This window comes from Microchirus variegatus, assembly GCF_963457635.1.
Source record: "Microchirus variegatus genome assembly, chromosome: 3".
Taxonomy (NCBI): domain Eukaryota; kingdom Metazoa; phylum Chordata; class Actinopteri; order Pleuronectiformes; family Soleidae; genus Microchirus; species Microchirus variegatus.
This window is the reverse complement of record NC_139804.1, coordinates 29,179,689-29,202,516: the sequence shown is the minus strand read 5'-3', so window position 1 is coordinate 29,202,516 and position 22,828 is coordinate 29,179,689. Positions and strand designations below refer to the sequence as shown.

At 41.0% G+C, this 22,828-nt stretch overlaps 2 protein-coding genes across 3 annotated transcripts; one reads left to right on the top strand and one right to left on the bottom strand.

Moving 5' to 3' along the window:
• Positions 1-526: 526 nt before the first annotated feature.
• Positions 527-6,125, bottom strand: LOC310924657 (arsenite methyltransferase). Its single transcript, XM_083886447.1, has 10 exons — positions 5,976-6,125; positions 4,790-4,923; positions 3,331-3,481; positions 3,014-3,150; positions 2,822-2,891; positions 2,650-2,731; positions 1,869-2,000; positions 1,637-1,779; positions 1,406-1,528; positions 527-1,217 (listed from the first exon to the last, which is right to left on the bottom strand). The coding sequence occupies exons 1-10, from the start codon at positions 6,009-6,011 to the stop codon at positions 1,140-1,142; spliced, it is 1,086 nt and encodes a 361-aa protein (XP_083742573.1). The 5' UTR covers positions 6,012-6,125; the 3' UTR covers positions 527-1,139.
• A 235-nt stretch (positions 6,126-6,360) lies between these two features.
• prpf8 (pre-mRNA processing factor 8) lies at positions 6,361-21,453 on the top strand. 2 transcript variants are annotated; one of them, XM_083886509.1, is made up of 43 exons: positions 6,361-6,509; positions 7,105-7,225; positions 7,336-7,504; positions 7,643-7,807; positions 7,942-8,160; positions 8,253-8,465; positions 8,591-8,716; positions 8,867-8,972; positions 9,238-9,428; positions 9,583-9,702; positions 9,818-10,007; positions 10,135-10,254; positions 10,401-10,535; positions 10,646-10,775; positions 10,887-11,083; positions 11,239-11,445; positions 11,866-12,029; positions 12,131-12,257; positions 12,533-12,725; positions 12,869-13,056; positions 13,172-13,410; positions 13,514-13,660; positions 13,793-14,003; positions 14,117-14,233; positions 14,342-14,589; positions 14,698-14,877; positions 15,027-15,162; positions 15,384-15,553; positions 15,728-15,857; positions 15,944-16,090; positions 16,185-16,345; positions 16,499-16,690; positions 17,075-17,312; positions 17,476-17,604; positions 17,758-17,871; positions 17,971-18,144; positions 18,320-18,513; positions 18,643-18,882; positions 19,007-19,148; positions 19,256-19,396; positions 19,507-19,646; positions 20,000-20,202; positions 20,967-21,453. In XM_083886509.1, the coding sequence occupies exons 2-43, from the start codon at positions 7,117-7,119 to the stop codon at positions 21,119-21,121; spliced, it is 7,017 nt and encodes a 2,338-aa protein (XP_083742635.1). In that variant the 5' UTR covers positions 6,361-6,509; positions 7,105-7,116; the 3' UTR covers positions 21,122-21,453. The 2 variants fall into 2 exon arrangements, with proteins under 2 accessions (XP_083742635.1, XP_083742636.1); XM_083886510.1 differs by lacking the exons at positions 19,256-19,396; positions 19,507-19,646; positions 20,000-20,202; positions 20,967-21,453 and adding an exon at positions 20,502-20,920 and having other exon boundaries at positions 19,007-19,080.
• The last annotated feature ends 1,375 nt before the right edge of the window (positions 21,454-22,828 follow it).

The following is a 22,828-nucleotide window of genomic DNA, read 5'->3' as shown; positions in this document are numbered from 1 at the left end:
TGATTTTTTCCCCCGCAAAATGTAACAATTGGTGCATTATTTAATTGCAATTGACATTTAAACAGCCAAATAATGTGTATTTTACTCAAAATTAATACTTAAACAAATACTTTTCCTATGTTTAATGTTTAGTTAAAGTAAGTAAGTATTCTTAAGTATTCATTTTGAATTTTGAGGCTGCACTTAAATTCAAATAATAAAAAAAACCCAACAAGAACAACATAGGAGCTGCATCTGAATGTAAATGTTAACATTCAAACACCATTTCCCTATCCACACCTCAGGGGTGTGCTTCATGACTGGCTCGTACACTAACGTTCAAAAATTTGGGGTCACCTATACAATTTTTTCCTATTTTTGTCTAATCATCCAATAGTCTTCTAACACGATTAGCAAACACAATGTACCATTAGAACACTGGAAATGGGCCTCTATACACCTATGTACATATTCCATTAAAAACCAGACGTTTGCAACTAGAATAGTCGTTTAACACATTAACAATGTATAGAGTGTATTTATGATTCATTTAATGTTATATTCATTGAAAAAAAAGTGCCATTCCTTAAAAAATAAGGACATTTCTGTCCATGTACAATCCTGTAACATAGCACCACCTACTGGCCACACGTCGCTATAGACAGCATCCGACTGAATTACACACACGCTGTAGTTAAAGAAATTGTAGTTCTGCCCAAACTAGTGAATGCTCTTAATCACAGCTTCGTCTTGTGAGAACAGAGAAAATGTCTTCATGGAGCAGGAAGCAGCATTTGAAGGGCAAAAATATGAACTTTGTATGAATGATTTTTGGGGATTTCAGTTTAATTTAGCTGAAATATAGATTTAGAACACGGAGGAGTGTTGCAACAAACAGATTCACCTTTATTTATGTATATAAGATATGCACTATGTTAGTGTCACGTTATTAAATTGATAAAGAATGTCGAACAATGAAAATAGAACTATTAAAATTGCAGCCTTTGCAATTTGCTTATTAAATTCTTTCAAATCACAATGTTGATGTAAAGAAGGCAATTATAGAGAAAACATGGAATTATTATCCTCTAAACTAATGAATCTTTAAAGACAGAGTGTGAGATTTGACTTTGCAGCTGTCCTCAGTCGTCTTTGTCACTTCATTTTCTTGTTTTGGAGCATTGTTTGACAGAGGATCCACATTTGTCAGTCAACACAAATGGGTTGAGGTGGCAGTACTGAGGGAAAAGAAAACAAAAAAAAGAAGAATATCAGCGTGCTGTGTGGTAATGAAGAGCCATATGCCATCATTAATCAGGTTAAAGGTTGTGTCTCACTATTTCTTTTAAATCTTATAAAAGGGCACATTTTTAAATCAAATATGTCAAATTCGATAAAGGATCGTTGTTCAAGATACATCAGCTACCTGTGATGCTGACTCTGAGCTGGACTCTGGTTTATCCAAAGTCTGAATTTCAAAATCAGGGGAAAAACGGGAACTCTGGAGGATCGCTGCCATCTCTCCATCGACCTCCACTGCAACATCTTTCTACACAGCACAAACCATAAGATTATTAACATAAAACATCCATTCGTAAAAACAATGTATTATTATAATAATAATAATAATGATAATAATGTGTTGCTTTTATTATACCTTGAAGCAATATGTTGAATCGAAGCCCAACTGATCTGGGAAACTTGGCACAGTCCCTTTATAAGTAACCAACGCCCGTGACGTGACAGTAGTTTTGGGCAGCTTGAAGAGCCGATAAGTACCTGAAGCATACCTGATGTCTCCTGCAAAATCAAGAGTCACCTCATTTGTAGATTGTTTTTCTTTCAACCCATTATTTAAAGTATAAAGTATTACATCCATTTCCCATTACCAGCTTTCGCCTTGAGTTCACTGTTGTAGACGACAATGTGGCTCGCCGAAACGAGGCGTGGAGTGCTGAAACCTACGCTGTGGGCCAAGGAAATGAGGTCTTGCCAAAACAGAGAACCACCCATTCCTTCACCTAGATCAACAAAAAGAGAATTATTATATACTAGTGCAGTGCACGTAGAAAGTATGTTTGTAGTATGGGAGCTGAAGAAGATTTTTCCGTTATGGTAATGCATGATAAGGAAGGCGTGGCTCACAGTCACAACATCTAGCTACACTAAAGCTAATCGAAAATGAAAACATTTGCTAATGAGGTTGCACGGTGTTATGTTAGCCCTACGCTAATGCTAATCGTAGCCTCGCTAGCTTACCTTTGGTAACAGCTTCGCCAAGTTAGCCGCAAAGTAGTAGCATGCTAAGGCAAAAATAAATATGTGCTCGCATATTTGTGAGGACAGCCTCTTCACTCCCACCTCCCTGCTACAGACAGCGCAGCTGCTGCTGATGAGCCGCTGCCTCCCTGGTGTAGTGTGATGAATCAGCGAAAGCGCACCGTGATAAATCAGTGAAAATTAAAAGTATTCCAAAAAATTAGAAAATCAAGGATGCACACCATCGGGCCATGCTCAACCCATATCCAAAAGTCTTAGGGCAATCTGACTAACGGTCAGTGAGAAACGCCTGTCACAGACAGACTGACGCAACTTGCTTTATAGATAGATGCTATACAGAATCTATACATTCTTACGTTTTAAATGGTAACTTTTGTGTGTTATTTTTACCCCACAGGACTTCATCTTGCTTCATGTGGTCAGGAATAACAGCGCTTGCATACATGTCACTGTAATACATTTCGCCTCCTTCCTGTTTAAAAAGAGGGAGTCGTGAAAAACATAAATAATGAATAATGTTTGAGATGAATAGAGTTATATAGTACAAATTGTTCAGATTAACCTTGAGCACATTGTAGGCCTGCTGTAGGACTGCTCTCTTATCGGGACAAAGACAGATTACACAGTTGGATCTAAAGGTTCAAGAGGCAAAAACATTTTAATCATCAACCAAACAAAGCTCTTTCTCTGTCACAGTCACAGTAAAACCATAAAACCAAGTGTAGCATTATTAACATTTTACTGGTAAACTTACAACAAAACATCCATGGAGTCACTCTGTATGCCGGCGTCACCGAGCTTCTCCATGTACCCGTGCACAAAGGCGACGTTAGGCTTCTCATAGCCGAACTTCTTTTGATGATAATCGATGTACTGACGAGACACGTTCACCTAAAGAACGAGACTGTGTGAGTACAGAGTCTATCTATCTATCTATCTATCTATCTATCTATCTATCTATCTATCTATCTATCTATCTATCTATCTATCTATCTATCTATCTATCTATCTATCTATCTATCTATCTATCTATCTATCTATCTATCTATCTATCTGCTTGCGTGTAACTACCAGCTCCTCTGTCATGTCGAGTCCAGTCACATGTCCATTCTCTCCAACAAGTTTAGAGAAGGCATAGCAGTCTCTGCCGGAGCCGCTGCCGAGGTCCAGCACTCTGCAGCCTTCCAGCTTGGCTGGGAACGGAAGGCCGCATCCAAAGAACCTGGAGACAAGTGATGCCGATGACAACAGTGCATAACCACGAAGGCTCAGTTCAATGATGGGAAGTATACACACATGGCAGGGATAATCCTGTGCAGAAATAAACTAAAAAAAAAAGACCAGCAGTAAATGAGTTTTATCTGCTGGATTACATGTTGAATCTCTGCACACATTACTGTTTTTGAGCGCTGATCAATAACTAATTTGTCATTGAATCTGAGGCCTGATCAAAATGTCTCTTTGATGACGATTTGCAGGTGTTTCATGTTCTGGTCTGTCCTGGACTCTGTGCCTCACAGCTACCGCTGATGTAAAATGATATAAACTACCATTCAAAAGTTTGGGGTCACTTAGAAATGTCCTTATTTTTTGAAAGAAAAACACTTTTTTTTTGGAACTTTATTCATGGATCATAAATACACTCTTTACATTGTTAATGTGGTAAACGACTATTCTAGCTGCAAACGTCTGGTTTTTAATGGAATATGTACATAGGTGTATAGGTGCATTTCCAGTGTTCTAATGGTACATTGTGTTTGCTAATTGCATTAGAAGGCTATTGGATGATAAGAAAACCCTTGATAAAAAAAACTTGGGCGTTCTTTTCGACTCTGAGCTTGATTTTATTCCACACATCCAAAATACTACAAAGATTGTTTTTTTTACCATCTTAAGAATATAGCCAGAGTTCGCTCGGTTCTCTCTCTGACCGGCACAGAGGTGCTAATGCATGTTTATCTCTAGCTGGTTCGATTACTGTAATGCCTTGCTCTATGGTCTTCCAAAAAAGAGTATTTCACACCATCAACTGCACCAGAACTCAGCTGCACATGTGCTGACCAAGACCAGAAGGTGGGTTCACATTACACCAGTTTTAGAATTGGCTCACTGTGTGCTTCAGGATCAACCTTAAGATTCTTTTATTAGTTTATAAGTGTCTTAACTGCCTTGGGCCTTCTTATCTGTCTGACCTGATTTTACCGTATCTGCCCTTCCGGACCCTGAAGTCCTCCGGTACTGGTCTTTTATCTATATAAAGTTGATTTGATTTGATTTTAAAACCCTTGTGCAATGATGTTAGCACAGCTGAAAACAGTTTTGCTGGTTTTTTGACAAAAGCAAAGTTTGAAGGACAAAATTATTGTTTTGAATAAAAATCATTATTGCTAATCTTGACAATGTCTTGACAATATTTCAACTCTTCTGATGAATAAAAGTGTGACTTTTTAATGAGAAACACAAAAAAATTGTACAGGTGACACTAAACTTTTGAACTGTAGTGTATATAAAGAAAGAGCAAGTGCTTTACCTTTTGTCCACCTCTGGGTGAACCAGGCTCAGTGCATCGATGACAGGTTTTGGTACACGGGCAGAGGGCAAACTGCAGCCGGTGGCACTTGTTTGTAAATCGGCAGAAGACTCCAGTCGACTGCCATAGTATTGCTGTACAATCAACACTCGTCAGCATACACAGTCTTTAACACATGAACACAAGTATACTGCTGAGAACCTGATTTATCAGCACTGTCTTTACGTCTGTTGCACATTGCCCAAATTGGACAAGGTACAGAAAAATGTCTCCAGATATTGCTCAAGAAACCTCTGTGCAGCAGCTCAAGTGACTTATTATGTAACGCAGGCGTCAGCACTTTTCAAGCTTTACTGTGAAACCTGATGCACAAATTAATCAAAATAATAGATTAAATATTCTTTCCTCAACCACAGTCAAAAAGATTCATTGATTATCATTGTACTGTAGTTGCAGCACTAAAAATAATTCACTAAATATTGCTTTGCTCCAATCAGTAGGTTTAATTTCTGACTCTAAACTTTTCTGTTGTTCTGCTTTCTTTTCATCTATTTCTGTTTGTTTATAATATTTGGACCTGGTAGTAAACTGAACTGAAAAAAAACCATACTAACCTTAAGCCTATACTTGTCAAATCTGGACTAGATTATCACCTCATTAGAACATTCCAGGGCAAAGTTGGTTGTAAAAGTTTAACTGGATGATAGATTATTGGACGCTAAAGCATTTATTTCGTTTTGCATTATGAAGTAAATATAAATTGCCTAATTGGTGCAATATACCTTGGACACTTGGAGCTTGAGTATTTATTTATTGTATTTGACAATAATAATATAATAATTACTTTATTTTCATATAAATATATCGTTTTACACACGTTCCCATAATGAATTCATTCATGATAAAAACAATAAGATTATATTCTATATTCACAACTACACGTTTTTAATGATGTCACTAAATGGAAATGTTAAAATATTTTTTAATAAGCGCTTAAACAGTAGATTGCATGAAAGGATTAAAAATCAATGCATTTCCCGCTTGCTGCAGCAAATGATTTCAAAGTATTAAAAAAAAATATATATATATATATAAATCTACATGCGCATGAGCAGCTTTTGTGGAATCGTGGCACCGCTGCTTTGGAAGAAAAGTTCGCATTGAATTATAAATACATCTGAAATACCTTCACGTTTCCCCTCACGTCGTCAGCACTCGCCATAGCGTCCGACTCAGAAAAAGTACTTTACTTTAACTGTTGATTATTGCACACGCGCAGTTATTCAAGCTGGATCAAATGTCTTTGGTCAAATTCAACACTTCCTAAAGCGTGATGTGTCCAGATAGCGTGGACGTATCATAAAATGGTCCATCGTACTACTCCGCAACTGCAGGGGGCAGTATTGCACCGGAAACACGGGTCATACGGGCATTTTGCAAAGATACGCTTGTGCTACGTTTGCGTATTTTTCTACGTAGGTCTCATTGTGCCTTGATGATCAGTCCATCGTAGCACGCGTTAGTGAATCCCAGTAAAGTGCGTTCATCGTGTGGCCGCCGTCGTTCGTCGTGCATGCAGCCGCACGCAGACAAGTCAACACTGCAGCGAAACAAAGATATCAAAGAATCGAAGACCACGTCGTGTTGAAAAAGAAATGTTGTGGTAGCCGCGCGTGGAATAAGGTCGAGAGGAAATTACTCTGGGAGTGAAGGTAGCGAGGTATGCGGAGTTTTATTTTCCTACTTAACGTTCAGGTGTTAGCCATCGTGCTAATTTTTAGCATTCGGCTAGCTTACCGCCTCATTCACGTTTGGCCTAAGCAAAAAAAAAAAACAGTATGAAAAACGACCGCGGGTGCTACACAGACCCGATGTGCAAATCACTTTTTGTCACCCACGGAATATTTTTTAGATTTTATACAAATCTAATGAATGTGTTGGTAGCCGGGTGATACAATTGTTTAGTACGTAAGGGCCGTCCAGGAAGCCATGTTGCTGAAATAGTTGACTGTGAAAGTTTACCTCCATTGTGTCAATGGGCCTTATAAACGAAACCTAAAAAGTTGAATGAATTAATATTATAAGAGACTCATTGTCGAGTGCTCTGTATTTCAATGAATTTTTAATACCATTAGAACTCAAATACTATACTAATAACTATAAACACACAATGTGTCCAATTGGAGCACAGACATGCGTTCCTGGAGAGATAGTTGGCAATTCATTTAATACTTGACTTAACAATTAATTATTTAATTTGTGGCACTATGTCAAGTACTTTATGGTGATTTATTTTGTGGTGTGCTTGTTTTTAGTAGTGAGGCATCATGGCAGCTACCTTCCCCTATAGAGGGGTCCCTCCAGCAATGCCACCAGGTGTACCCCCTCCTGTGCCGGTCCCGGACTACATGTCTGAGGAAAAACTACAAGAGAAAGGTTTGTTTCACTTGGTTGGTTTTCACTAAATGCAGCATGTTTATGTTGTAAAATGTGGAGTTTGTAGTGTCACAAATGGATGTGTTTAACTTTGTCGTCCATCTTTACAGCAAGAAAATGGCAGCAGCTGCAGGCTAAGCGATACTCTGAAAAGAGGAAGTTTGGCTTTGTGGATGCACAGAAGGAAGATATGCCACCTGAGCATGTACGAAAGATCATCAGGGACCATGGGGACATGACCAACAGAAAGTTCCGGCACGACAAGAGGGTCTACCTTGGGTAAAAATCAGTCATAAATGTTTCACTTTTCAGCTGAGAATATGAAGTCACAGAATGTTTTCTAGCGGAGTAACATATCAAAATGTACCCTTTTTACTTCTCTCCTACCAATCTTACTCTACTTTTTTTTGTAAACAGTGCCCTCAAGTACATGCCCCATGCAGTGCTGAAGCTCTTGGAGAACATGCCGATGCCCTGGGAACAGATTCGAGATGTGCCTGTTCTTTACCACATCACTGGAGCCATTTCCTTTGTGAACGAAATACCATGGGTCATTGAGCCAGTTTACATTGCTCAGTGGGGGTAAGAGAAAGTGTGGTGTTGAATAATCCCCAGTTGTGCCATTCCTTTTGAAATACACTTTAGTTAAATACCACATGCACTGCATTCAGTTGTATCTTTATGTTGTTCATAGTAGATGTTTATTCTCCTTCCAGCTCAATGTGGATCATGATGCGTCGTGAGAAGCGAGATCGTCGGCACTTCAAGCGGATGCGTTTTCCACCATTCGATGACGAGGAGCCTCCGTTGGACTATGCTGACAACATTCTGGATGTAGAGCCACTGGAGGCCATCCAGATGGAGCTTGACAATGAGGAGGACAGCTCAGTTGCAGAGTGGTTCTATGAGCACCAGCCTCTCAAGGACACTGCCAAGTAAACTAGCCCATCTTACTTTGAAGACAAACTTTTTAAGCTTTACTCATGAAAGTCCAGACTGACATGTAATTCACTTGTATCATCCTCAGGTTTGTAAACGGCACCACCTACCGTCGCTGGCAGTTCACACTGCCCATGATGTCCACACTGTACCGTCTGGCTAACCAGCTTCTGACAGATCTGGTAGATAGCAATTACTTTTATCTGTTTGACCTCAAGGCCTTCTTCACCTCCAAGGCCTTGAATATGGCCATTCCTGGAGGACCAAAGTTTGAGCCACTGGTGCGGGACATCAACCTTCAGTAAGTAAATTATGGATCTACTGACTTAACACTGTTAAATGATGGTGTTGTATTGCCAACAAAGTGTTGATTAACAATAGATGTTAGAATATTTGTTTCTTAACTGATCCTTGTTTCTTATATAGGGATGAAGACTGGAACGAGTTCAACGACATCAACAAAATCATCATCCGACAGCCCATCAGAACAGAGTACAAAATCGCGTTCCCCTACCTGTACAACAACTTGCCACACCATGTCCACCTCACCTGGTATGAAGTGAATGAATTGGTTGTATATCGTAGTGGAAATTGTTGTAATTTAATGTACATGAACTTGCTCACCCAGGTGCTAAGTTTGCTGTAAATTGTTCTATTGGTTGTAAGAAATGAGTTACTATATTTGTGACTAAACCCCCACAGGTACCACACACCGAATGTTGTGTTTATTAAGACTGAGGATCCAGATCTTCCAGCGTTCTACTTTGACCCGCTGATCAACCCCATTTCACACAGACATTCTGTCAAAGTAAGTTTAGTTGATAATCTATCTTCCACTTACAACACAACAGTTTTGAATGTGATCCTCTTACAAAGGCGCACTTGCAATTTTCTGCTTGTCTGTGCGTAAGAATTGGAGGAATATTTAAATGAATGGTTGAATGTTGACTGCTGGCTTCAGTTGCAGTTGGCCTCTCACCACTCAAACATTATTTTTATTTATTTAGATTGAGGGTTTTTTTTTTTTTAAAGATATTAAAACTTCCTAACTTTTATTCCTGTTCCCTGCCCAGAGTCAGGAACCTCTCCCTGATGATGACGAGGAGTTCGAGCTTCCTGAATATGTGGACCCCTTCCTCAAAGAGACGCCACTCTACACAGACCACACAGCCAATGGCATTGCACTCCTGTGGGCGCCAAGGCCTTTCAACCTCCGATCTGGACGCACAAGGCGTGCCATTGATATTCCTCTCATCAAGAACTGGTGAGCTATCTGCCAACATGTTTTTGTGCTGCACAGTGTGTCATAACTTAAGGAGATGGTTAGGCTTCCTGAAAGTTTAACTGAATCTCACTCAGTTGTGTAAAAGCAATTTTTGAGTGATCGTTAAATCGGTTTGTATTGAATAATTTAACAGGTACCGTGAGCACTGTCCTGCTGGACAGCCGGTGAAGGTGCGCGTATCATACCAGAAACTGCTCAAGTACTATGTGCTCAATGCCCTCAAGCACAGACCACCCAAAGCCCAAAAGAAGAGGTGAGTGTTGGTCCTTTTTGCCTTAATCTTGACTGTTTTGTTTGTTTATTTTAAATTGTAGTTTGATCATCATCAAGGTTTTTCCTGTAAAGATCTTGTCTCTGTTGTCTCTCAGGTATCTCTTCCGCTCCTTCAAGGCCACCAAGTTCTTTCAGTCCACCAAGCTGGACTGGGTGGAGGTGGGCCTGCAGGTGTGCAGACAGGGTTACAACATGCTCAACCTACTTATCCACCGCAAGAACCTCAACTACCTGCATCTTGACTACAACTTCAACCTTAAGCCTGTCAAGACGCTGACCACAAAGGTATGACCCCCAGTTCAGAACCATTTGTTGATGAACTCATTTGTCAAATTTGAATGTGAAACAACTAAATATTCAATGATAACATTACCAGTGTTGGCTGACCACTTTGTTCTTGTGTGTCCCACAGGAGCGTAAGAAGTCCAGATTTGGCAACGCTTTTCATCTGTGCAGAGAGGTGCTGCGTCTCAGCAAGCTGGTGGTGGACAGTCACGTTCAGTACAGACTGGGAAATGTTGACGCTTTCCAGGTTTGGGGACTTGACACAGCATATTCAATAACATTTTAAAGCTACGTACATTTGCCTGCATTAGATGTTTGTTAGACCTGAGATTCTGATTATATCACAGTTGCTTCATGCTAGGCTAATCTCTGAAACTCCTCTCTGTATTGTAGTTGTCAGACGGACTCCAGTACATCTTCGCTCACGTTGGCCAGCTGACAGGCATGTACCGTTATAAGTACAAGCTGATGAGACAAATCCGGATGTGCAAAGATCTCAAGCATCTCATCTATTACAGATTCAACACTGTGAGTGCATACAGATTAAATATTTTAAGTCATTCGAAGAGATGAACATAAAAACACACACGTATGTACCTAAAGTGTGGTTTAATGTCTGGGTTTTCATGTGTCATTAGGGTCCTGTTGGCAAGGGTCCAGGTTGTGGCTTTTGGGCCCCTGGCTGGAGAGTGTGGCTGTTCTTCATGAGAGGCATCACTCCACTGTTGGAGAGGTGGCTGGGAAATCTGCTCGCCAGGCAATTTGAAGGTATACACATAGGACATGCAATGTGATTTGAACATTGCGGTACCAACGTTACACTTGAATAAAAAAAAAAAGGTGTCCATTTATGCAGCAGTTGTTTCTCTTTCGCAACAGGGCGTCACTCCAAGGGCGTTGCCAAGACCGTGACCAAACAGCGTGTGGAGTCTCATTTTGACCTTGAGTTGCGAGCAGCGGTGATGCATGACATCTTGGACATGATGCCCGAGGGTATCAAACAGAACAAGGCCAGAACCATTTTGCAGCACCTCAGTGAGTCCTGGAGGTGCTGGAAGGCCAACATCCCCTGGAAGGTCAGTGCATGCATCATAGAAACACCCTTACTGTGACTGAGCACTATATGATAACTGGAAACTTTCCTTGTTGAAAGATATAACAATGCTAAAACACTAGTGTTAAGTATTTGTATTACAAAGGCTGACTACAATTTTTTTTTTAACACTTTCAGGTGCCAGGTCTGCCCACGCCCATCGAGAACATGATCCTGCGCTATGTGAAGGCCAAAGCAGACTGGTGGACCAACACTGCCCACTACAACCGTGAGCGAATCCGTCGCGGAGCCACTGTGGATAAGACGGTGTGTAAGAAGAACCTGGGTAGACTGACGCGTTTGTACCTGAAGGCAGAGCAGGAGAGGCAGCACAACTACCTGAAGGTAACGCACCACAATCTCACTTCTCCTGTGTTGTTATGTCAACTTGGATACATTTATGGATAAATCAAAGTCCTCTTACAAAGGCGCACTTGCATTGGTTTGCTTGCCTGTGCGTAAGAACTGGAGGAATATAAAAATGAGTGGTGACTTTTTTTTTATTTATCACTGGCTGCAGCAGCAGTTTGTTTGTCATCATTCAGACACTGAGTCTGGCTCATTTATACTTAGATTTATACTTTTTAAAAATGCATTAATGTTTGTTATTTCACTGTATGGATCTTTAATTGTTAATAACACAGTAAAACATGAATATTAAATGATAAAATATGTGCTTTTGTAATTTTGTAACTGCGTACTTAAGTTCAATTTATTCAAATGTTTCCGTATTTATTTAATAAAGTGTACATATTGTACTTGCAGGATGGACCCTACATCACAGCTGAAGAGGCAGTGGCCATTTACACCACCACTGTTCATTGGCTGGAGAGTCGACGCTTCTCCCCCATTCCATTTCCTCCACTGTCCTACAAACACGACACCAAGCTTCTCATCCTGGCCTTGGAGAGGCTCAAGGAAGCATACAGGTGAAGAGGCTTCATACATGAATAAAATGGTGACTTATGTCAATATGTCACTTTGCCACAATGTTTTTCCTACTTAATTGTTTTTTTTCTCTCTCTTCTAGTGTCAAGTCTCGACTGAACCAGAGTCAGAGGGAGGAGCTGGGTCTGATAGAACAGGCTTACGATAACCCCCACGAGGCTCTGTCCAGGATCAAACGTCACCTGCTCACACAGAGAGCCTTCAAAGAGGTCAGGGCCGAAATGTGCAGACATTTATTTTTCATGGAAAACCAGGAATTCTCTGCTTTGAAACAGTGTTATGCCTATTAACCTACACATCAGTAGATCATAGTTAGGAAAAATTGTGACCTAAAACCTCCAAATTAGTTTTTATTATTAAATTAATTGACTATCATTGTCAGTCTTGTAAAAACGGTGTAGAAGTGTTTGACACACGTCGAGTGGTTGTTGCTTTACCTATCATCAATTCCTCTTCAGTGTAAGAATGACTTCTTCTTTTGCAGGTGGGTATCGAGTTCATGGATTTGTACAGCCACTTGGTTCCAGTGTATGACGTGGAGCCCCTGGAGAAGATCACGGACGCTTACCTGGATCAGTACCTGTGGTACGAGGCAGACAAAAGACGCCTGTTCCCACCCTGGATCAAACCTGCTGACACTGAACCGCCACCACTGCTCGTCTACAAGTGGTGCCAAGGTCAGACTTTGATATTTAATTTTGAATCTAAGTGCCATTGGTCTGTCAGTTTGGTTAATAACATGGCCTCAAAATCTTAAAGGCCTCACTATCTTAACACACAGGTTTCCAGCTTTATTTAATTTGTTTTTCTTCTCTACCAGGTATCAACAACTTGCAGGATGTTTGGGAGACTACAGAAGGAGAATGCAATGTGATGCTGGAGTCGCGCTATGAGAAGATGTACGAGAAGATTGATCTGACATTACTCAACAGGCTGCTGCGTCTTATTGTCGACCACAACATTGCTGATTACATGACAGCCAAGAACAACGTGGTCATCAACTACAAGGTAAACTCTTAGTTTTCTCTAGCTCAGTGTATGGTCTTTCATGTTCAATAAAATATTTCTATTTATGTTATTGCTATTTCATCCTCAGTGTTTGCATAATCTCTTTTCTTTTTAGGACATGAATCACACCAACTCATATGGCATCATCAGGGGGCTCCAGTTTGCCTCATTCATCGTACAGTACTATGGCCTGGTGATGGACCTCCTGGTGCTGGGTTTGCACCGTGCCAGTGAGATGGCCGGTCCACCTCAGATGCCCAATGACTTCCTCAGTTTCCAGGACACTGCTACAGAAAGTGCCCACCCAATCCGTCTGTACTGCCGCTACATTGACCGCATCCACATCTTCTTCAGGTTTGATTCAATCATCAAAACAATAAAGTCAAAGCTGTTTAATGTGTTCTTATTTTCTATGCACAACTATAGGATGTGTAAAAACAAAAAAGTGTTCCTCTAGGTTCTCTGCTGATGAGGCCAAGGATCTGATTCAGAGGTATCTGACTGAGCATCCTGACCCCAACAATGAGAACATTGTTGGTTACAACAACAAGAAATGCTGGCCCCGTGATGCTCGCATGAGGCTGATGAAGCATGATGTTAACCTGTGAGTTCCTCTTCAAAACTGTGACTGAAAAACTAGTTTATATAAAATTGTGTATGTCTAATATAATACTTGTTTGACAAATTTCCTTTGAGGATCTGTGAAGTAACTTTTCAAACCTGTTATATTTTTCAGTGGGCGTGCCGTGTTCTGGGACATCAAAAATCGCCTTCCCAGGTCTGTGACCACTGTCCAATGGGAGAACAGCTTTGTGTCAGTCTACAGCAAAGACAATCCAAATTTGCTCTTCAACATGTGTGGTTTCGAGTGTCGCATCCTCCCCAAGTGTCGCACCAGCTATGAGGAGTTTACTCACAAGGATGGTGTCTGGAACCTGCAGAATGAGGTGAGGATTGAGAGGTTTTTAAAGCGTATTTGAAAAATCATTACTAGTGCTTACTTACTGTCAAATGATAATATTCCTTAAACCAAGTTGTTACTCTGTATTTGCATGTTTAGGTAACTAAAGAGAGGACAGCGCAGTGTTTCCTGCGCGTGGATGATGAATCAATGCAGCGCTTCCACAACCGAGTTCGTCAGATCCTGATGGCATCCGGATCCACCACGTTTACAAAGGTCAGCAGACAACTTCATCCTAATAACCAGAATGGATAACATTTAAAAACACAGGGAAGAATACATACCCTGTCAGGATATTTCAGCATGCCATGTCTTTACCTCCAGATCGTGAACAAATGGAACACGGCTCTCATCGGTTTGATGACATACTTCCGTGAGGCCGTGGTAAACACTCAGGAGCTCCTGGACCTGCTGGTGAAGTGTGAGAACAAGATTCAGACTCGTATCAAGATCGGTCTCAATTCCAAAATGCCTAGCCGCTTTCCTCCAGTAGTCTTCTACACCCCCAAAGAGCTGGGCGGTCTTGGCATGCTGTCCATGGGCCACGTCCTCATTCCACAGTCAGACCTGCGGTAAGTCGGCATACCAGTTTTATTTGACCTCGCATAAGTAAATGTCTTGTGAATTAGTACAATTATTGTGCCACTTAAAAAGCAAGTAATTTATCTTCGTTTTATCAGGTGGTCCAAGCAGACAGACGTGGGCATTACTCACTTCAGGTCTGGAATGAGCCATGAAGAAGATCAGCTGATTCCTAACTTGTATCGTTACATTCAGCCATGGGAGAGTGAGTTCATTGACTCTCAGAGGGTTTGGGCTGAGTATGCACTCAAGAGACAGGAGGCCATCGCCCAGAACAGGTGAGGCCTTTAACACAGCTGGCTTATAAAAGTCAATGTTAGAAGTAGAAATTAATTGATTCATGATATTAAGTTTTGTTTTTTGTTTTTTAAAGAAATGAGAGCCGATAGTAGACAAGGCAAGTAACGGTGTGAGCTCTATGTTTCAGGCGTCTCACCCTGGAAGATTTGGAGGACTCGTGGGACAGAGGAATCCCTCGGATCAACACACTTTTCCAGAAGGACAGACACACACTGGCTTATGACAAAGGCTGGAGAGTCAGGACAGATTTCAAGCAGTACCAGGTATGACATGGAAATCCCTTTAATGTGTTCAAGAGAGTATTAAATTATTGAAAGATGCATCATGATTGTAACACATCTGTTAGGAATACAGATACAACTATATTAATGTATGGAAATGTATTATGTTATTTTCTTATAATGTGTTATATTGCATTAATCAATTGCATTAATCATATTATGTGAACTGATGTCCTTTCTGTCTCTATTTTGCCTGAGTGCAGGTGCTTAAGCAGAATCCTTTCTGGTGGACCCACCAAAGGCATGACGGCAAACTGTGGAATCTGAACAACTACCGCACAGACATGATCCAGGCTCTTGGTGGTGTGGAGGGCATCCTGGAGCATACACTCTTCAAAGGCACTTACTTCCCCACCTGGGAGGGTCTCTTCTGGTGAGAGAACTCGTGACTTTAATGCTTAACATGCATTTTGGAAAATCAGGACTTCTGTATTTTGATTTGCAAAAAAAATATCTAAATTGTGGCTTTATATTCTACACTTACTTTGTGTTTTTCTTTCACTTTATGATTGCACATTTTTTACTGACCTGTGTTTCTGGATTTTAGGGAGAAGGCCAGTGGCTTTGAGGAGTCCATGAAATGGAAGAAGCTGACCAATGCTCAGAGATCTGGTCTCAACCAAATCCCCAACCGTCGCTTCACACTTTGGTGGTCACCCACCATCAACAGAGCCAACGTTAGTCCTTGTTTAAAAACATCTTATCATATTATTGTGTTTAGAACTCTTGCACTAACTGACACTTTTTGTTGTTTTGTTTCTAGGTGTATGTGGGTTTCCAGGTGCAGCTTGATCTGACAGGAATTTTCATGCATGGCAAGATCCCCACACTCAAGATCTCCCTGATTCAGATCTTCAGGGCTCACTTGTGGCAGAAGATTCATGAGAGCATTGTCATGGATCTCTGTCAGGTATGTTTTGCCCTTTAACCCTCGTAAGGAGCAGATTTTCAACTGTTTGTACAGAGGTTATAACGTATACAACTTCTGTGTTTCTTGTTTGCAGGTGTTTGACCAGGAGCTGGATGCTCTGGAGATTGAAACTGTGCAGAAAGAGACTATTCATCCCAGAAAGTCTTACAAGATGAACTCTTCCTGCGCGGACATCCTCCTCTTTGCATCATACAAGTGGAACGTGTCTCGGCCATCTCTGCTTGCTGACTCCAAGTATGTCTTCTGAAATAATATTGTCATGACAGTTTTCTAACATCAGAAGTTGCACCATTACTAGCATAGCCTAAATATGAGCTTTTCCCCCCCTTTGGTCATAGAGTATGACTTGTGTTGTGAATAAATATAAATGTTCACCTCCTCCTTCAGAGACGTGATGGACAGCACCACCACACAAAAGTACTGGATCGACATACAGCTCCGTTGGGGTGACTATGACTCACATGACATCGAGCGCTACGCCAGGGCCAAGTTCCTGGACTACACCACTGACAACATGAGTATCTACCCCTCCCCCACCGGGGTGCTCATTGCTATTGACTTAGCCTACAACCTCCACAGGTAAGGATTGTGTCGAGCATAGATAAGGTTTCATATTTCTATTCCATTTTATAAGACAGACTTATTACAGTAATGTAACTGAAGTTATAATGTACTATTACGTATTAAGAGGGTAAACTAGTGATTTTATTTTGATTATTCAATTCACACTTGGTGCATTGGATATCTAAAAATAAACATAGCACCTGCTTTACACCAGCTGTTCCAAAACGATCTAACTTATAAAATGTGAGGAGTTTGTTTTACTTTGAGAAAATAAATTGTCTTAAACATTGATGGCAAATCTAACAACTGCTCTGCTTTCACACTAGCTTCCTAAGTTGTTGTACAAGGATATCTTGCATGTTCATCAACTTGATTATGAATGCTGAATTTCTTCTCTAGCGCCTACGGTAACTGGTTCCCTGGGAGCAAACCTCTGATCCAGCAGGCCATGGCTAAGATCATGAAGGCCAATCCAGCCCTGTATGTGCTCAGGGAGCGCATCCGCAAGGGTCTGCAGCTGTACTCTTCAGAGCCCACTGAGCCCTACTTGTCCTCACAGAACTATGGTGAACTCTTCTCCAACCAGATCATCTGGTTTGTGGACGACACGAACGTCTACAGAGTCACCATCCACAAGGTGAAAATTCTCTCTCTATAATAAATTAAGTCGTTTTGTCCAAACAATGCGTCCTTTCGTTAAATGTGCAAATCAAGCTTTTGAATGTTTATCATAGAAAAAAGGAAAATCTGTAAGAAAGTTAATGTAGTGACATTTTGTCCCTGTCATCTCATCTCAACAGACCTTTGAGGGTAACTTGACTACGAAGCCCATCAATGGAGCCATTTTCATCTTTAACCCCAGGACTGGTCAGCTCTTCCTCAAGATCATTCACACGTCTGTGTGGGCTGGACAGAAACGTCTAGGACAGGTGCGACATGAGTCTACTACTGCTTATCGTCTTTACACTGTCTTATTTGACCTTTTTGTGATTCAAGTTGGTTTCATTCTGTTATGTTACAGAAACAAAAGCAAAAGTTCTTCTTTATCTTAAGGTTGGTTTGTTTTTTTTCCCCCTTTGTAGCTGGCGAAATGGAAGACAGCTGAAGAAGTTGCTGCCCTGATTCGTTCGCTCCCCGTGGAGGAGCAGCCAAAACAGATCATTGTCACCAGGAAGGGCATGTTGGACCCTCTGGAGGTGAGACTCTGTCATGCTGGTTACAATAACAATAATATGCCTTTTTGTTTTTAATTTGAGATTTCTGTATGGTCCTAATGACATTGTTTTCCTGTGCAGGTCCATTTGCTCGACTTCCCCAACATCGTAATCAAAGGCTCCGAGTTGCAGCTGCCTTTCCAGGCCTGTCTGAAAGTGGAGAAGTTTGGAGACTTGATCCTGAAGGCGACAGAGCCTCAGATGGTGCTGTTCAACCTTTACGATGACTGGCTCAAGACCATCTCCTCTTACACAGTGAGTTTCACTTCATTTCAAACAATGGATTGTGTCAAATGTAAACATGCCCACATTGTTGTAAACCTGACTTGATCCAAGGTGATTACCCCAGAAAAAATAGCTTTTAGCTTTGGTGACATCAACTTATTCTCTGTGTAAAGTATTTGCGCTTGGTGGTTTGCTCCATCCCTAGGCCTTCTCCCGACTCATCCTGATTCTCCGAGCACTTCATGTTAACAATGACCGCGCCAAGGTGATTCTGAAGCCTGACAAGACGACCATCACTGAGCCCCATCACATTTGGCCCACTCTCACTGATGAGGAATGGATCAAGGTGGAAGTGCAACTCAAGGACCTAATTCTGGCCGATTATGGCAAAAAGAACAAGTAAGTGTGGCTTAAATACGTTGTATGTAGCCCAGGTAGTTATTCAGGTTGGGAGTGCTGCTCCTTATTTTTACTTTATGCTGTTAGAACAGGATAAAACCAGGCTTGTTAATGCTTCTCTCCCTCCAGCGTGAACGTGGCGTCGCTGACTCAGTCTGAGATCCGTGACATCATCCTGGGTATGGAGATCTCTGCACCGTCACAGCAGCGCCAGCAAATTGCTGAGATTGAGAAACAGACTAAAGAGCAGTCGCAGCTCACGGCCACACAGACCCGCACTGTCAACAAGCATGGAGACGAGATCATAACCTCCACCACCTCCAACTACGAGACCCAGACGTTCTCCTCCAAAACTGAATGGAGAGTGAGGTAAGCGGGCCGTTTTTGTTTTAATCAATCATGCACTGTTGTAAACTCCCTGGGTAATAATTTAAGGGTTTCATTTTGTTTAGCTATCATTGTGCTTTCTAATCCATCTTTTATCACCTGTCAGGGCCATTTCTGCCGCTAACCTCCATCTCCGAACAAACCACATCTACGTGTCGTCCGATGACATCAAGGAGACGGGTTACACCTACATCCTGCCCAAGAACGTGCTGAAGAAATTCATCTGCATCTCAGATCTTCGAGCACAGGTATGAATCTGTGGTCCCAAACGCCATCTTTATTAACCATCTTCCATTGGGGAGGTTATTTAAACTGCTTATTGAGCATGTTCTGAATGTCCACCGTGTGGCTCCAGATTGCAGGCTACCTGTACGGCACCAGCCCGCCAGACAACCCTCAGGTGAAGGAGATCCGTTGTATCGTCATGGTGCCACAGTGGGGAACTCATCAGACTGTCCACCTGCCCAACCAGCTGCCAGGTCATGAATACCTCAAAGTAAGCTCCATTTACTATTTCTTTTCTAAAGTTAGGCTATTTGTCAGTTTTATGAGCTTGAAGTTCACTTTTCTTTGTCTCACCAAATTGTTTTTATTTTTTGCCTACAGGAAATGGAGCCTCTTGGCTGGATCCACACGCAGCCTAATGAGTCGCCCCAACTTTCCCCGCAAGATGTCACCACTCACGCCAAAGTCATGGCTGACAACCCGTCCTGGGATGGAGAAAAGACCATCATCATCACTTGCAGGTAGGTCTTGCTTACTGGATGATCTCTTCTTCATTTTCGTCTTTGGTGTTTTATGTCAGTTTATATCAATAATGTTGCATTTCTGCTGCCATGAAAGTTTACTTAACCATAGCCTTTGATGCGTCTATAAATGTAGACTACAGTGGTTTAAATCTAGGTGAGATTGTGGGGATTCACATTTCATTTGTCAAATCAGAACAAATTCCACAAAATGTGTGGACCCATTTCTCCAAACATTACGTTGAGAATTCGTGGACAAAAAGGCTGATAGCAATGTCGCACATAAGCCATTGTTTAACTTGGGGATAAAATGTAACACGCTGGTACTTCAATGTGTTTTCTCTGGTTTTCAGCTTCACCCCTGGGTCATGCACACTCACAGCCTACAAGCTGACACCCAGTGGCTACGAGTGGGGTCGCCAGAACACGGACAAGGGCAACAACCCTAAAGGTTACCTGCCTTCCCACTATGAGAGAGTGCAGATGTTGCTCTCTGATCGCTTCCTGGGCTTCTTCATGGTGCCTGGCCAAGTCTCATGGAACTACAACTTTATGGGTCAGTAACTAAAGGTTTTTTCTTTTGTTTTATAGCTCTACAGTTTGACCCTAAAGGATTTTTGTTTGCTGATAATCATTGGTGGCATTCATTGATATTTCCACTCTGTCCTTGTTTCAGTATGATTGATTTTTTTTTCTCTGTGCAGCTTGGCTTCACAAACAAAACTCCATCACTTTGTCACTTTAGTGTGGAAAAGCAAAAGTATTTCATTCCTGTAAACAATTATATATTTTAACAAAGCTGTTTTCATTTAGGCACACATTAACCAATGAGACTCTTCTTTCTGGGTGTATGAGCCATGCACCGCATGCTTGACTCTTTGGGAATAGTCCTCTGGCTTATATTTCACATGAGCCACACATGTCTTAAAACAAAGATTTAAAAATTATCTTTAGTTTCAGCATCTATATCTGTATCCTATATCTTGTTCATGTTTCAAAGTAAAAGCATGCTAGCATTTCAAACCTCTACAGTCCTTTTCTAGAAAGTTTTGATGTAAAATATGTGGTATTTTGTTGAATACAGACTAGTTTAGGCTATTTACAAGGCAAAGGCAAACTCTATTTAAAACGTAGCAGAAGCTACACAGCAGACCTGCAGCAGGTGAGCAGGAGACGTGTCCAGTGCCACAGCCAGGAATGTCCAGTGTACCAACCCAACCCAAAGTCATGCATATCATAGTATTCAAACCACTGACGCCATGTTGTAGAAAAACAGCATTAGCAGAAAGGTGACTAAACACATTTTGACTTGTTTGGCAGGTGTGCGCCACGATCCCAACATGAAGTACGATCTTCAGCTGGCCAACCCCAAGGAGTTCTACCATGAAGTCCACCGACCCTCGCACTTCCTAAACTTTGCCTCCCTGCAGGAGGGCGAGATCTACAACGCCGACCGTGAGGACATGTATGCTTAAGAGCCGATGTCGCGCTCTCTCCATTTCATTTTGTAGATAGCTCGGCCAGAATGTTGAGGAGCCAGTCCAGAACAGCCCGAATATTTCTACTGAACACATTCAGTTTGACTGTGATGTTAGGAAGTTTTATGTAAAGGCTTGAGGATGTTTTAACAACGTTTTCTTTTTCATATTTTCTACATATTATCTGTTCTTGTCTGCTTTCTATGAAGTCTTTGATTGTGTGTAGTTTTCAGCATACTTAAATGTAATATTTGATAATTGAGATCGTTTCAAAAGGGGTCAAGAATCCTTTCCGCTCAACTCTTTAAGAAATTAAGGTTGTATTTCTATGACAGTCCCATTACTGTGTACTGTACATCAATGTGACATTTTAGTTTGGGTTTAAATAAAATCACAAGTTTTATAAACCTCTGTTTGGTTGTCCCCTTAATTGTACTTAATTCTCATTAATTCTTCTTTCTTAATTTGACCCTCAAATAGTCCTCAAAACGTTTTTTGAGATCTTCTTTTGTAGTCAACAGATTAACCACTAATGAAAATAAATGTTTACTTTCATAGTTTAAATCTTTCTTTCTGAAATACACATTTGTGTTGAAACGAGAAGTATTTGAAGTTAAGTACGGGGGAACTGTTGGCCTCATTTCCCCTCAGTCTAACCAGATGTCAGCCGTCTCCAGGCAGTTGGTTTTGGTTTCAGTGGCATGGCTCAGGCTGAGTGTAAGTATTACCTGCTCTTGACTTCCTGTAAACTCGATGTATGTTTCAGTGGAACTCGGTTTGTGCCGTTTGTTTGTTTGCTTGCTTGGGGCCTCATCTTTTTTTGCAAAAAAAAAACCTGAGCTGAGAGATGCCCCACGAGTGGCTGAGAAACTAAACCAGTTGTATGTTTAAAATGTAAAATAATTAGTTTTCCTTTTTTGTAGCTAAATCGGGGACATTTAAGAGATGCATTAAGTATTCTCCTCACATACATAACTAACGACTGTTTGAAAGAATGCAAGTAGTAGAAAGCGCAGATTTTCATGGTCAAATATCTGAAGTAAATGTACAAATTGTGAGAAAAATGAACACTCAAAGTGCAGATAAGTGAAGAAACTGTCCACTGTAACATTTAGAAATTAGCAAAAAAGACCTGGGTTTGCAACCCAGTCCTTCTAAGGATCTTTCTCTCTGGAGTTTGCATGTTCTTAAAGACACATCATACCCTATTTCTACAAGTTAACCTAGTTCCCTGGTGGCCTAATGAACATGTCTGTGACATGCTTTGGTCAAAATACCATAAGGATGCTCAATCACCCTGCCTAAAATCTCATAAAAGGTCTTAAATATAATTCGAAAGGTCTTAAAAATCTATTAACGTTACTTTTATTTAAAACATGCATAAACTTCAGTCTCGCGTTGAAATGTTTCTAATTTTGAGATTGCGATAACATAACTACAACACGGAACTAAAGTAGGCCACCTGTGCTTCCCGGTGAGAATTTATCGAGCACCACGCGCTAGCTGTGCTGTGCGCTTGCCGTGGTGTGTTACAGCTTAGCATAGCAGCGGAGAAAACTTAACGAAAGCCCACAGCTAATCCGAATTGCAATTTCAACAATTTGTGGTTCCAATTGTCCTTCATGTCTTTTGTACTTTTTTGCCAGTACAGATTTGAAATGGGTCTTAAATTGTATTCATTATGGTCTTTAAAAAAGTCTTAAA